Here is a 14,118-nt window from a genome sequence, read left to right as displayed (position 1 = left end):
CTGGGAAACAGGCTCTGCCGTTCTCCTCGGCTGCTAAACAAAGCGTCCTGGGGAACATCAAAGCTCTGGGTGTTTGCATGATTGCTTCCTGCAACACATGCATCATCTCTTGATTTTCATCAAGTGAGCGTAATAAAGGCAGCCAGCACCACAACAGCCACCTGGTAAAGGCCAGGAGAAATGAGGGCATCTTCTCCAGCCCCACTTCTCAAAAGGAAATGCAATTATTACGCGTTTTCCTTTTCCTTCCTAGCCTTTTTCAGCCTCTTCAGTGGCCCATCCTTTCACCTCCCTTTTTATATTAGCGTTGGTTGGGTGGCTCAACAGCAAGACTTCAGTCTTTCCAGCTGAGCTGTGGGTACTGAGCTGTTCCTGGCTCTGTCTTGGTTCCAGTGGGGTAGAAACGGAGAACAAAGCAGCAAATGATTGTTGCAACTTCAAACCACAGCCAGCCCGGGAAACTGTTGGGGCTGGGAGCATATATGGGGTGAGATTTACAGTAGGATTGCTCTGTATCCTGAGCTACAGCTCAATACTGTCCAGTAACAGCAAAAAGCAGGCATTAAAAAAAAAACAATCATCCCAAACTATTAAAAAAATCACTCACTTTGCTCAAACACTGCTGCTAAAATCAGTGAGAAAATAAAGGAGGAGGAGAAGCCATTACCCTCATTTACAAAAAAAATACAATTCCCCAGTGGAATAAATTCTTTTTTTCATGAAGGAGAACAGAAATTGGGTCTCACCTTCTACAGAACACTGTGAGTTTCTAGGAGGAAGGCTTGGCCAAGAAATTACACCAGATCTCATCAGTGTGGTCTAATTTCACATGCAAACTCACACTTGGTCTTTGCATGAGCAGCAAGAACCGGAGGCACCATCTCATCCCCAGCGCCGCCAGGCTGCGGGTCCACAAGGCTGGCACATGGGGTCTGCTTTCCTGCTCAACCCTATGCTTGGATGCTTAAAAGTGTAGTAATGTCTCTTGCCTATAACACAAGGAGGAGGCTATACGTATTTTTCCCAGTGTGAAAAGAGATTCCTCACTTCCCGCAAGAGCCTGGGACCACAAACGATCCCCAGTGCCTTTTCTTTGCTCCTCAGCCTGGTGTAAGCAGCCAGGAAAAGCCTCTGCCTGAAAGCACTCGCCAAACAGGTAAGGTGAAAGAAGAAAGGATGGACATCCCATCTCCTGACACGGCTCAAGCCTCCCAAGCCCATCACTGGGTGAAAAAAGGCTTCTTGCAAAACTGCTTGTATTTTTTAATGGCGCTCGCCCCTGTGGGCGGAGGGGAAGGCGTGAGGACATTACCCGCTGACTCTGAGCAGCAAATAATGAACAAATGCATCACATTTGTCCCCATAGTTTGGAAACAGAACCAAAAACAGCAGCTCTGTGCTGCGGTACCACTCCCACCACTCAGAGCATCCTCCAGAACATGAAAGGGGTAAGTGAAGCTGAGCCAGGCTCCCAGCTCGGGGCCAAAACCAGCTGGGGAGGGCTGGGTACCGCAGGGTATGGCCCAGAAAGCTCCAAGGCATCACTGGGTGAAACCTGCCATCAGATAAAAGCTACAGGGGCAGAAGTGGGGACCGTGAGCGAGATGCATGGATTCCCTGACTCTGCCAACACAAGGATGGTGCAGGTCAGCCCTCTGCACTGCCTCAGGGATGTTTAATAAGTTGTTCTGCAAAGAATAAAGATCTGGAAGTTATTCTAGGTAACCCCATGTAAAGCCCAGAGCTCTCCCGAAGCCACTCCGGTCCCTCCACTCAACTCAGACAGCCCCATCCCATCCCACCTGCCCAAAACAACACAGTTAAATTCACCTGCCTGCTAGATTCAGGGACTTTATGGGCACCAGAAGATGGGGTCTGTTGAAGGAAGGGTGGGGTGCTGTGCAGGCAGTTCTCTTATGGGGCAGGGGGAGCCGGCGCACCAAAGGGCTTTCCTGGGTGACCACACCACAGATACACCCAACTTTATATTTCATTTATTCATACTGCATCCACTCTGCGACACAGAAGATGCGTTTCTATCTACAGCACTGGGTCAGCAAGGGCCAAGGCGCAAGGCAGCCTGAAAAATAACAAGGTGTGCTTGCCAAGTGGAAAAAGCACTTTATTATGGGCGATGATGCCCCCAAAGGGAGGAGGCCTGTGTTCAAGGTAATGGTTGCAAACACTCTTCTTCCCACCTCAGACCCTCCAGCTTAGCCAGGGATTTCTGTCCTCCCCTACTACTATGGCAGGGAAGAAGGGAAAAGAAAACATCCAGGACATGCCATAAAAATACTTTCTTTTTTTCTTCTCTTTAAAAAAAAAAAAAGATGAGGAAAACTCTCTGCCACCAGCTTGTTTTATTTACAAAAATAGCAAAGCCCCATTTTTCCCAAAGGCTTCCCACCTTCCCCCTCTTTGGCTCAATTTAATCTCAGAGATATTTTATTTATATAGCAAAAATAGTTCGCATAGCTCTGTGCAGAACATCCCATTCCCCCAGCCTTTCAGGCAGCAGCAGAGCCTGGCAGCAGTGCTGCAGATGACACAATCTCTCTCCAGGTCTCCTGCCTCACCCCCACCAGAGCGCCAGCAAGCTGCTTTCATCACCATTTCTAGGCTCCCTCTGGCCTCCCTAATTGTGCTTTTGTTTTGCTCATTTGTGAATATGCTAATATCTCATCAACATGTTTCCATGTGTCATCTTCTCAGACTATTGGTGGTATTAATGGAGTAAGTATTAATGATTTATCAGCAGGGATAGCTCTTGGTCGCAGACTCCAGGAGCAATAAAGCTTGTTAGATGAAGTAATTACCCCCTAGGTGAAAACAGGGCACTTCAAGCACCCAGCAGCTCAGAGAAGAGCTGAAGGCCTTGCCTTGTCTTTCTTTACACTGCATGTTCCTACAGCTCCAGCCTCCAACAACAATCACTTCCACCAAAAGCACACTGGAAAATATGCAATGCGAGGACCAAACGTCACTGAATTAGTTTCTGTAGCTCATTTAACGCATGCCGCTGGATTGCTGTCATCATCAGAGGCCACTCCTATTCAAAGGTCACTTCTCAAACAACAGGCAGCTCAGAGACATTCTCTTCTTCAGCTCTCATGGCTCACAACTACCTCCAATAAAACCACTTGACTTTCACCCCATCCCACTTCTCTTCCTGGATGCTATAGAAAGATTTGTGCATTTTTATTTTCAGCCCTTTATTCTGTTTCTCGCCCAAGAGCAGCCTCAGGCACCCAAAGCAAGCTAAGGCCCACATGGGGAGGTCTTCTGCTCCCCGTTGTCCCAGAGCAGGGTGGAAGGTCTGAGCTTTGGCAAGCAGCTCAGCTTGGGTCAAGGGGCACAACTAGGGGCCATCAGCCTCTGGTGGGACTTCACCTTCAGGTCAACCCAAGGGATTGCTGGAGCCCATCCACCATCCTGCCACCTCCACTGCTCCCAAAAGCCACTGCCACTCACCAGCAGCTACAAACAGCCAGGAGCTCCAGGTGTTTAACTTCTTACTCTATTTTCCCAACAAAACTACTTGGAAGCACAACCAGAAAAAAAAGTGTTGAAGGCCTAACCACTTCTCACAAGTCTTCAGCTAATCCATCATTTTACAGTTATTTCACAGGTTTAGAAAGGTGGTTTTTTTTCCATAGAGCACGCAGACTTCTTCCACCCACCCTAACCATCTGCTCAAATGGGCAGCAGCTGTGGTATGGGGATCTGGACTTGCAACTCCATCTTCCCTGAGGGACCCCTGACCTCAAAAGCCATAGGAGATGAACGAGAGGAAGAAAGTGGCAGGTGGCCAGCACCCCAAGGTCCCCCTGAGGCTCTGCTCCAGCCTCTGCCACCCAGACTGGAGCCAGCTCCTTGCAAAAGACACAGGAATCAGTCCAGGGATCAGAGAGCAACTATTTCATGACAGTGCCAAGTTAGAAGACCCACGTGCAAACTCCCCCGCAACTCCGACTGGGACCATCAAGGAGAAAAAGCAAGGATACCACCCTGTTTCCAGAACAGAGGTGCTGGCACACCCCCGGGCTAAGCCAGCCCTGCTCAGAGCTGGAGAGACAGATGCTCTGCTAGCACTCTGAGTTATAAATAGCATGACATGATGAGCCTTTCCCTAATTGTGTTCTTTCCAGTTGGAAAGGAAAAACAGATGGATTCTCTGCAGCCAGGCAGGGGCAAGACATCAGCCTTGGCCCCGGGGAAGCCAGAGCTCTCCTGCTGTGGGACAGGGGTTTTTAAGCCTGCACAGCTTCAGGAAAGGGTCTTCTACCCAAGAACTTTTCCCCAAGACCTCCCAAGGATACAGGTTGAAAACATGCACTACAGCTGCTTCAGTAGAGCTCAGGCTTGTGTCTCACAGCCACTGCCACCAGCCAAGCATCCACCAGCTCTGGGGTACCAGCCCAGCACCCCTCCAGCTCCAGCCTTGCACCCACACACCCGTCCCTGGGCACACTGACAGCTTGAAAGGCCCTATAGGAGGTTTCAAAAGCACTACCCCTACTTCCCCCACAAATGATATGGGACCCAAGACCATCAGACCACACTTAGCTGCTTTCTGCCAGCAAGCCAAGAACCAAATCACAGTCATTAAACTCGTCCTTCCAGCCCAAAATTCGGGGTCCCCTTTCCCCACCACTCCTGAGCCATCACCCTGCAACTTCTTACAGGGACAGAGGGCTCAGCCGAGCCCCTGGTTCTGCATTGTTCCACTCATTAGCTTAACGAGTCCCTCTCCTGGGTTTTGCATACTTGGGCAGGCCCTGGCTTTATTAATAGCTCCGCTGACCTTGCTTGTGCCTGCTGGAACACGACATTTTTCCCACAAGGCAGCGATAATCCCATCTGCTCCTGATTTTGCCCTAGGCCGGTGAGCAAGGCTGGATTTCAGGTGGCAGCATGGGAGCTCGCTGCCCTGCAGCATTAGGGACAGCTTTCCAACAGCTCCCTTAGCCAGCACGCAAGCCCTCGCCAAGCCACCACGCTGCCTTCATCCCAGAACCACCCCATCCCTTCAGTGCGAGCATCCTTCCTGCTCCTGGCTGCTGGGACACATCCAAACTCAGGCAGCATACGGTGGAATGGAGACGGGTGACACCGTGCCTGCCCCAAGGTCAGTGCCATGTCTCTCTCTTTGATGCCAGCCCACAGCAAGGATGGACAGCAGCACTAGCTCACCCTTGGAGCCACCACAGGTCTGACTGCCCCACAACCTGCCCCGAGTCCCCCCCCTCCCAGAGGCTGAGCAGACCCTGCTGTTCCATCAATGCAGAGGGGCCAGGATGCAGGGGACCAGCATCCCTGCAGTTTCCAGTCCCTGGGAGGATGGGATTAAACCTCAGGGACACGGGAATAAAGCCCACTTTGCCCCACAGCACCGTTCAATGCTGCTATACAGGACTGGACCATACCTAGCATCTCCACAGGACAGGGCAGCAGACCTCAGTGAAGCACCTTCCATCCCTTCTCCTGTCTTTGTCCCCTACATTTATCTTTATCACCTCGGGAAGCCATTCATTTTTCTGCTGCGCATTGCGATTTATTTCCCTGGCACAGGGAGTTAGGGGCTCGGTGCCAAGCTGAGACGCAGGATACAGCGATCCAGCTGGTAGCATCAGGTTCCCAGATGCACACCTTCCCCCCTCCCATCCCCCCTCCACTTTACAGAGGTAAATACCAAAAGGAGGAGAGCAAAAAGTCAAAGTCAGCTGGATCCCACTCCCAATATCATTTTCCCTCTTAACCCAATGCAAAAGTCCAGCTGGGGAGGGAGCTCAGCTCAACTACGGGTTTTCTTTCAGCCTCCTCTTGTGGTTGGAACCCAAATAGGAATATTTCCAGCTGGGATAAAATTATCTTCCCATTTAAGCATCAAATCTGCCTGGTTGTGGACTGGACCCGCACAGCTTTACAATTAGCAACTTAGTCAAAGGCTACTTCGCTATCGCGTTTTCCAGAATCGGCTTCCCAGCTGCGCCGCGATATTATTTATCGACTAAATGAACTGATGCTTTTGCAGGAAAAAAAAAAAAAACACCAACAAGCAAAAAAACCCAACCCACAACGAGGAAACAATCCACTGGAAGGGATGGCTGAGAGATGCGCGGACGTTCAGCCTCCTTGGCAGCCCCCAGCCGACCCACTCCTCCTTTAGCTGCCCCCGCTCGCATTTGCAAGGCCACCACCTCAGCAGCAGCCCTAGAACACCCTCTCTCTTGACATATATATTTCATCGAGTTAATGAACAAGTCGCTGGCATCTGTTTTTCCCCAGCAGCTGCTCGCAGGGACAATTTGCCTGCTCTGGTTTTCATTTGGGGTTTTTTTGTGTGGGTTTTTTTATTTTATTTTATTTAATTAAGGCTGGATTGATGGTTGTAGCTGTCCCCAGCAGCACCTGCTGGCTGAAGAGGTCATGTCCTGCATGGCCCATGATCACTGCCAGCACTCAGGCTTTCATGGCCACAGTGCTCCTCTCAGAGGGAGAAGTCCTGTCAGAAAGAACCATGAGGTCTTTTGGACTTGGTGGGACAACAGCCTCCTTGCCCAAAGGCTCACTAGTACAGGCATTGGGGTGGTGATGCTGCCCCCAGTTAGGGTGGGCAAGTCCAGCCCTTCCCAAGGAGATGGTGTGACCTCGCAGCCTTCATCTCTCCACCTGCCAGCACAAATCCCTAGAGACATGTAAAAGGCAAGTTACTACTTGTGTCCTCCACCTCCAGCAGCACTTGAAATGAACTCAGCACCTCACCACCTCCTGAAGGCCACAGCTACCAGGTGCCAATGAAGCCAGGCTTGAGCCCCATCCACACAGGGAGCACAGATATTACCCACACCACCCTGTATCATGTAAGACTTGCTTGTGAGGAACCCAAAAGAATGTTCCACTTACAGAGCAGCAGAAGGTGGAGCCACCTCTGCCATCAACCCAGAGCAGTCAGCACCTAATCACACCACCACATTCATCTGCAGAGACAGCCTGCCCCAGTTTTGAAGCCCACAAGGGCTAGACATAGCTCCCCAACCTTCTGAGCATCCGTTCACTGGTGGCTTTTTTAATAGAAGAAAGAAATTATAGGTAGTTGCTTTTACTAGCTGTACTGTATGCCTTCAGCACATCTCTGTGCCATCTCTGCTTCTCCACCCACCACGGTGTCTAACCCAGCATTTGCCATCACTGGGCTTCTCAGGTGTCAACTAGGAGTCAAGGGACTTTCCCCCCCACACTTCTTTGGGAGAAGGACTATAACTGCTTTAATAACACAGAAAGAAACCCAACATTTCTCAGATTCATCTCAAAGACATCATTTGACATCACATTTTAATCCCCTTTGCAGTTTGCTGAACCCTGCCTGTCCTTTTAAAGCCAGAGGGAAGTCACTTCAAACAAGAAGAGCCCCTTGAAAACATCTAAGTGGCACCACCTGAACCCTTTTTTGTCCTGCCTCTGGGCAGCCAAGCTGCTGGTTGTCACCCTGGGGCTGGAGCGGTCTGGGCAGCAGTAGCCTCCGAGCGAGACCCAGAGCACCAGAAGCTGTGGTGATGGTGGTGGGATGAACTCTGCTGGCAGCAGAAAAATACTCTGAACAGCGCCATGGCCTGAGCTGGGCATCTCCCTACAAGACTACAAAGCTCTGAGAGAACAACTCCTCCAGGCTGATAACGAGCCTCACTGGCTTCTCAGGGCTTACCTGGGAGCAGGTCTCCATCCAGGGTGGGTAGTAAAGTCACCAGGCAACAGCACACATTTGGAGGGTGCTCCAACAGTAGCAGGGAGTCTTGCTGGCAGCTTCAATGCTAAAAACAAAAGCATCATTCAGGACAAAGAGGAGAATCCTTCACCATCTACAGGAGCCTAAAGTCAAGCAGAGATGTCATCATCATCTTTGAGTGAGGGAACACCTCAATAGGCCCGTGGTAGCAGGGACTCACAGTCCCACAGTCAAACCAGCCCCTATCCCCTCAAAGAGATGTTCCCCAGGATGTTCAACCCCAAACCCCACTCATGCAAGGCCAAGGGAGGCATCAAGGAGCAAAGCCATGCCCCTTCTACACTTTAACTTCTGAAGACAACACAGTCCCTCCAGCCCCCCTCCTTTGAACAGCAGCCCCCAGGGTGAAACCACCACTTGGTGCCCAGCACAGCCCATAACCCAACATCTCCAAGAAGGACCTTTCCCTAGAAGAGCCCCCAAAGGCAGGGAAATGGCTCTAGCAGGAGAGAAGCCTTACCTGCTCCCTCACCAAACACCCCACTCCCCCCAGCACAGCTCCCAGGCTACTTAAGGGCTTCAGAGGAGCTGATGCAGCCCACCTGGTCCCACCACATGGCTCCAGTCTGTGGGACTCCTCCACACAGCCATGGAGATAGGAGGAAGCCAGCCTCAATCCAAAGCACCTGCTGAGCCCCCCACTCAGCTACGGCCACCCACCTCCCCTGCACCGTGGGTCAGAAGGGGCAGGTGTGGGGTGGGACCTGAAGAAACTGGGGGAACTCACTGGGACAGCACCAGCTGCTCTGGTTTCACCTCGTATCACAGAAATAGGGAAATATAGGGGCTGTTAAGAGCACTATTTTCATACGAGAGCACCACGGGTCACATCCAGACATCTAACCCTCGTTTTTCAGTGTTGAATCAGAGCTTAAACTTGGTGGGGAATTTCCAGAGAGCGCATGTGTAGAAGAACAGCACAGCAGGCACAGCGTAACTTGCTTGTTTTAATAAAGATGCTATTTTACATTTATTTATAGCAGTGAGAAAAGTGCTTCAGAAAAAAGATACTCCAGTAAAGACAAGCTACAGTAACGCTGTCATCCCAGTCCTGGTATTTCATACATAAAAGGCGCTGCTGGATTAAGAAGAAAAGCATCTGTTTTACAGTAGAACAAGTTAAAAACGAGTAATTTTATGAAGAGTAACTGGTTTTTTGATATATTTTATTTCATTATTGAACACCATTAGCATGTTCTGAAATCCTCCAAAACTAAGAACTTTCTGTTAAGATCTAGGCTGCAAAACACCTTGGGGAGGGTATTACATGAAGATGGGTGGGAAGGTTTGTTGGGATTTGGGTTGTTTTAAAATCACTCCTCCATCCTCTCCTCAGATACTATTAAAAACACACCCGCACAAAACCACAGAAAATTGGTCCCCGTGCTACCTGAGTGCTGTTATTCTAGCAAACATCTCAGGTTCAGCCCAATTTGATGGCAATCCTGACAAGACAACGGCATGAACTTCACTTAGTGCTTCACCATCGAAACATCAAGCTACATATGTGTCTTAAAGCCCTACACCTGGGCCTTTGCAAGCGAATACAGCGAAGTGAGGAAGAAAAGGGTGTAAATGCGACTGCAGCTGGCAAAGGAATCTGAGACAGCAGGTCAGATGGGTGTCCAGGGGAGAAGGCTTGACTTTGAGGCTGTTCATGGCAGGCAGGCCAGCCTTGCTCCAAAGGGAATTCTGCAGGCACGCCACGTGCACACACCTGTCAACAAATCAAGCCCAAGGGTGCAATTTCTGGGAGCTCACACTCTCCAGCCACTCGCACCGACAGCTCTGAGGCCCTGGAACAAGCACATCATTTAAAAGGAACAAAACGTACTCGCGTACAACTTTGCAGATGTCAGCTTTATGTAAAAAGGCCACTTTCAAAGCTACCAATTTTCCCTGACAGCTGCAAGCAGAATAGCTACCTCCACCGCCTGTTATGCTTCACAACCTTCAGCTGCCCTGAAACATCTTCTGCTGTGTCAGCTGCTCATCACGTCCCATTCTGCGCCTCGTTAGCTATCCTGCTAGGCTGTCTCTGCTCTGACACAGTGAACGGTTCCTCTAAAAACTGCCACTCTCTCTGGAAACCAACCTTCACGGACCTTCACTGCTCGCTGGGGAACGTCCTCAGGGGCCTGACTGCCCTGTGCCCCAAGTACTGGGGCCGGGAGGGGGTGGGAGGGGAGGCACAATTAGCAAAACTCCTTTGCACCCACACTGATTAAGTCTTGTAATCATTTCATGGGTGCCATGACAACTTCGAATAATTTTTTTACTGATAGTACAGATAGTGTCTTCCATGGCAGTCTTCCTCGTCCAGCTGTACGCAGCACCTCTCTTGGTCACTGCTCCTCCAAAGGCAGCTGGAATCTTTCCTCCTGGACGGTATTGTAGGATTCACAGTTTTTGCATTTCATGCCTAGGAGATGGAACTGCACTGTAGACCGGGCATTGCAGTCGTTGCAAAGGATCTACACACAGAGAAAAGAGACAAGAGAGGAGCTTCAGCATCAGCAGGAGATGCAGCGATAAACCACAACCGTGCTTCTAGCGACCACAGAACTGGTTTGCCACCAGGGGACAAATCAGAAAATATCTTCCTTTAAAGACACCAGGGCTGATTTCACTTTTCCGTTTGTAACGACTCAGATCCCATGGTATAACCACAGAGAATGTACTCTTTCAGTATGGCAAGATGACTCCTTGCCTAAGTCAGAGATAGACATGCTTTGGCTTCTTCTCTTGATGTAGGAAACCACCAGAGAAACACTCAGTTGAAAATGAGGGCAGATTAACAGCAACGTGACCCAGTCTGCCGTGCAAGACAGGCAAGTGAGTGTTCTTCTCAAAACAGGCGGTAAACAGGTTTTTTTCTAAATATCCTGACTCCAAGAGTTGGCAGGATGGGTTTTCTGAACCGTAACAAATGCAACTAAAACATTAATGACCAGTGCTGTTTAATGCAGTGTTACCTGCAAACAGCAACCAGTTTTACAGCTCTGAGTTAACACATAGAGAGAAATAAAGCAGAAGGCTCCCTGTGTTAGCCTTGCACAAATCAATCGCTGAATATTTTTGCAGAAAACCCACCATGTTTAGTCTGGAACACAAAGCTCCAAGCTGTTAAAGAAGAAACGTTCCTGCTTTTCACCATGACAGTGCCTAACACTACTGGAGAAAGCAAGATACTTCCACAGACCAAACCATTTCTCTGCTGCGTGGCCCTACAACTTTTGGGATTGTTTTTTTTTTTGGAGTGCTTTTTTTGTGTGTTTATAAATCCAGTAGATGACACACCACATTCCACCATTCCCTGCCAGGTTGACTTCCAATCCAGGACAACTTCCTAGCGCCCTCTACTGCCAGTAACACAAAGGCACAACCTGCCCAGAACAGAGACACGGGCGCAAATCTCTTTTCTTACCTTCACCGTCACGTTCTGAAACTCTGTGGGCATAGGAGTCAACGCTACTTCCTCATCCATCTCACGCCAGCACCTTCTCATGTCTAAAGCCGAGTGCATGCACAAAGGACACCTGTAATCTCTGGCAGAAAGGAAAAAAAAAAGTCTGTATCAGAAGATGGAGTGGGACCGTGAAACAAGTCCACCAAAAAGGACAACTTTCATATCGTACTAGTCAAAAAGAAACACCACGAATCAAATAGTTCTTGCAAACAGAGCTGAAAATTAAAAGCCTCTTACTTCTTTAGGACTTGGATTTAAGTTACCGGGTACAGGATTGGCATAATTATCTTTTCCTCTCAAAGCATCATAGAATCATAGAACAGTTTGGGTTGGAAGGGGCCCTAGAAATCATCTAGTTCCAACCCCCCTGCCATGGGCGGGGACACCTGATTGTAATCTCTTTGGACTACAACAATATTAAGAGAAGAGATGCTTAGAAATACTTACTCCTTTAGCATGTCCTCGTAACATGTTCTGAAAAGAAAGCACAACGAGAAGTTCAGTAAGAAAAACGAGTTTCTGACTGGTAACACATTCGGACTGAACAAAGGGAAAAGGCACACAGCTATCCCCAAATCACAAGTTAAAAAAAATATCCTGAGTCCGAGTGAGAAGAAAGCTTCCCAACAAAATCACCAGGCGCTCAGGCAAAACTCTGGAGACAGAGCATGTCTGACTCCATTCTAACATTTTCTAACCTAAAATGAGGGAACAGAGTCAACACTATGACAAGGATTGTGTAGTTCAAGTTAGCTGAAAAAACAATGTTGATGTATCACAAGGTAAGTTTAAGACGAACAGGAGCTGAAGGAAGACTGCATCTGTGGAGACCTACATCAAGACAGAGACAGTAAGGAGAAACAAGAAAGCTAAGGGAATAACAAAAAGCTGCGTCTGTAACACAAGACAGAAACATGAAAATGGAAGGGAAACATGGTAATTATTCCTCCAAAGGCACCCAATACGATATATCACATAATTTTAAAATCCCAATAGAGCTGGCAGTTTATGTAGCACAACAGAATGCTCCATTGTCTTAGGGGGCTGTCTAAGGAAAGAATCTAAAGCTTAACTGATGAGCTGCCACTAAACTCTTAAAATCATTGAGCAATTTCTTTCTGCACTGAGGGACTTCTCTATGGAATTACTGACATTTAAATAGTAACAGAAGGAAATTCAGCATAGGAAAATTTAGGATGAACAGTACATAGATCCCTCTACCACCACCAAAATTGACTGCAGAAGGAAGACAACCTCTCTAAAGAAAGTGTTTCCTGGTGAAACAGAGACAATCCACAACTGTGTAGGTCCCCTGGTACAGACTATCCAGGCCTGTAGTGCCACTGAATAAACACCATACACAAGGCAGCAACTATCCCCCTTTCTCAAGTATCTGCGATGCTTTACCTGTGAAGAAGGTGACCACATGGCAGAACATGAGCTCCGACGCGAGCTGTGTGAATATCCTGGTTTGAGGCAAATATAAGACCAAAGACAAGAAAATTAATTCAAACAGTCAAAAATATAGTTGCACACAAACCCAAGAGATGAAAAGATGAAGCTCACCTCCAAACATATTGGACAGTTCTGCCTGGAGACGTTTTCAATACACTTTGCAAAAACAAAACAAAAAACCCGTAAGTTATTCTGCTGCATGGACACCTGTGTTTTTTTGAATTCTAAGATTCCTTTAGAATGGTAAAAAAAGATGCATGAAACATCACCGCTTTTACATTTGAAGTTCTGAGAATTAACAAGTGGCTTAGCATATGAAAAAAGAAACAGCTTGAAAGAATACGTAAGAAAAGGGCACCCAGAACTCCCACAGTGGCAAGGAGCCTAGCTTTTCCTAAACTGCAGCAGGAATGGGAGCTCAAATTTACGCACAGTCAGAGCTGCAATCAACAGCTCCTTTTAAAGGAGAAAGAGACAGAGATGTTTATTTCCTATAGCAGCAGCCACTAGTAGAGCCAGCCCAGAAGTGCTCTGTGTTGTCGCTAGGTGCTCTTAGAGAACCCTCTGCTCCCCCTGTCCACATAGCCCTTCACAGAGCTGAGGCTGTGGGAAACTGACAGAAGATTGGTGAGGAGGATTATAAATACGCTCAAGTGACTCGCATGTGGGGTGCTGGAGAACATATACATCACAGTAATTGTTGCTTAGTCTTGTGTGCTCAACAAGTAGAACATCTGCACTTAGGTAACGTAGGCCTGGGATGGACTCAGGGGCACCTTACTGAACACGCCACAGATTCCTGCCCTGCTGTTGGAGAGATCAAAGCACAGCAGAAAACTCTGCTGGCCAGAATCCTTGAAATACAGGCCCAAACAGCAAGTGGAAGCTCCCTCACTCCCTTGCTAACAAGGACTCTCCTGCTATTAAGGGCTCTTGTTCTGTGGTGCCTGCGTCCCCTGCTTGCCTGCCTGGGTGCTGCTTCAGAGGTTCCCTGATCCATGAAGTATTAAGACAAAAATTGTTCTTTGTCCTTAATTCACAAGTTTGTGGTTGTTCCTGTGTCCTGCCTGCATCAGCTCACACAGAGGCACTATCAACTTTTATTTTCAAAGTGTTTTTTTCAAGATACGGAGTATTCTTACCTTGTGCTTTCCCTGCAGACTCAAACTTAGGCATAAGTTGCATTTTGAACAGTGGAAAAAATCCTCCTTCGGCCCAATCCTGAGGAGAAAAGCGTCAGGCCAAGGCCGGGTCTCCCCTTCTCCCCCCCACCCTCCCCCCTGCCCTCCCTTCACGCACCTGCAGATCCCGCACCCGGCGCAGTGGTACTGCTTCTTGTCGCGGTCGAAGAGGTGGCAGATGTCGCAGTAATACTCCCCGAAGAGGTTGTCGCAGCCTTCGCAGCGCT

At 48.6% G+C, this 14,118-nt stretch overlaps 1 protein-coding gene across 1 annotated transcript in view; it reads right to left on the bottom strand.

Moving 5' to 3' along the window:
• Nucleotides 1-10,131: 10,131 nt before the first annotated feature.
• The window catches only part of RCHY1 (ring finger and CHY zinc finger domain containing 1, E3 ubiquitin protein ligase), a 4,489-nt gene continuing 502 nt past the window's right edge, over nt 10,132-14,118 (bottom strand). Inside the window, exons 2-8 of the mRNA XM_014960896.1 lie at nt 14,010-14,116; nt 13,853-13,931; nt 12,822-12,866; nt 12,663-12,721; nt 11,703-11,729; nt 11,214-11,334; nt 10,132-10,260 (exon numbers count right to left, since the gene is read on the bottom strand). Coding sequence (XP_014816382.1) covers nt 10,132-10,260; nt 11,214-11,334; nt 11,703-11,729; nt 12,663-12,721; nt 12,822-12,866; nt 13,853-13,931; nt 14,010-14,116 — 567 coding nt within the window. The remainder of the gene's footprint in view (nt 10,261-11,213; nt 11,335-11,702; nt 11,730-12,662; nt 12,722-12,821; nt 12,867-13,852; nt 13,932-14,009; nt 14,117-14,118) is intronic.

This window comes from Calidris pugnax, unplaced genomic scaffold (genome assembly GCF_001431845.1).
Source record: "Calidris pugnax isolate Ruff unplaced genomic scaffold, ASM143184v1 scaffold573, whole genome shotgun sequence".
Lineage (NCBI taxonomy): Eukaryota > Metazoa > Chordata > Aves > Charadriiformes > Scolopacidae > Calidris > Calidris pugnax.
The sequence above is the reverse complement of the archived record's forward strand: the minus strand, read 5'-3'. Positions and strand labels throughout refer to the sequence as shown.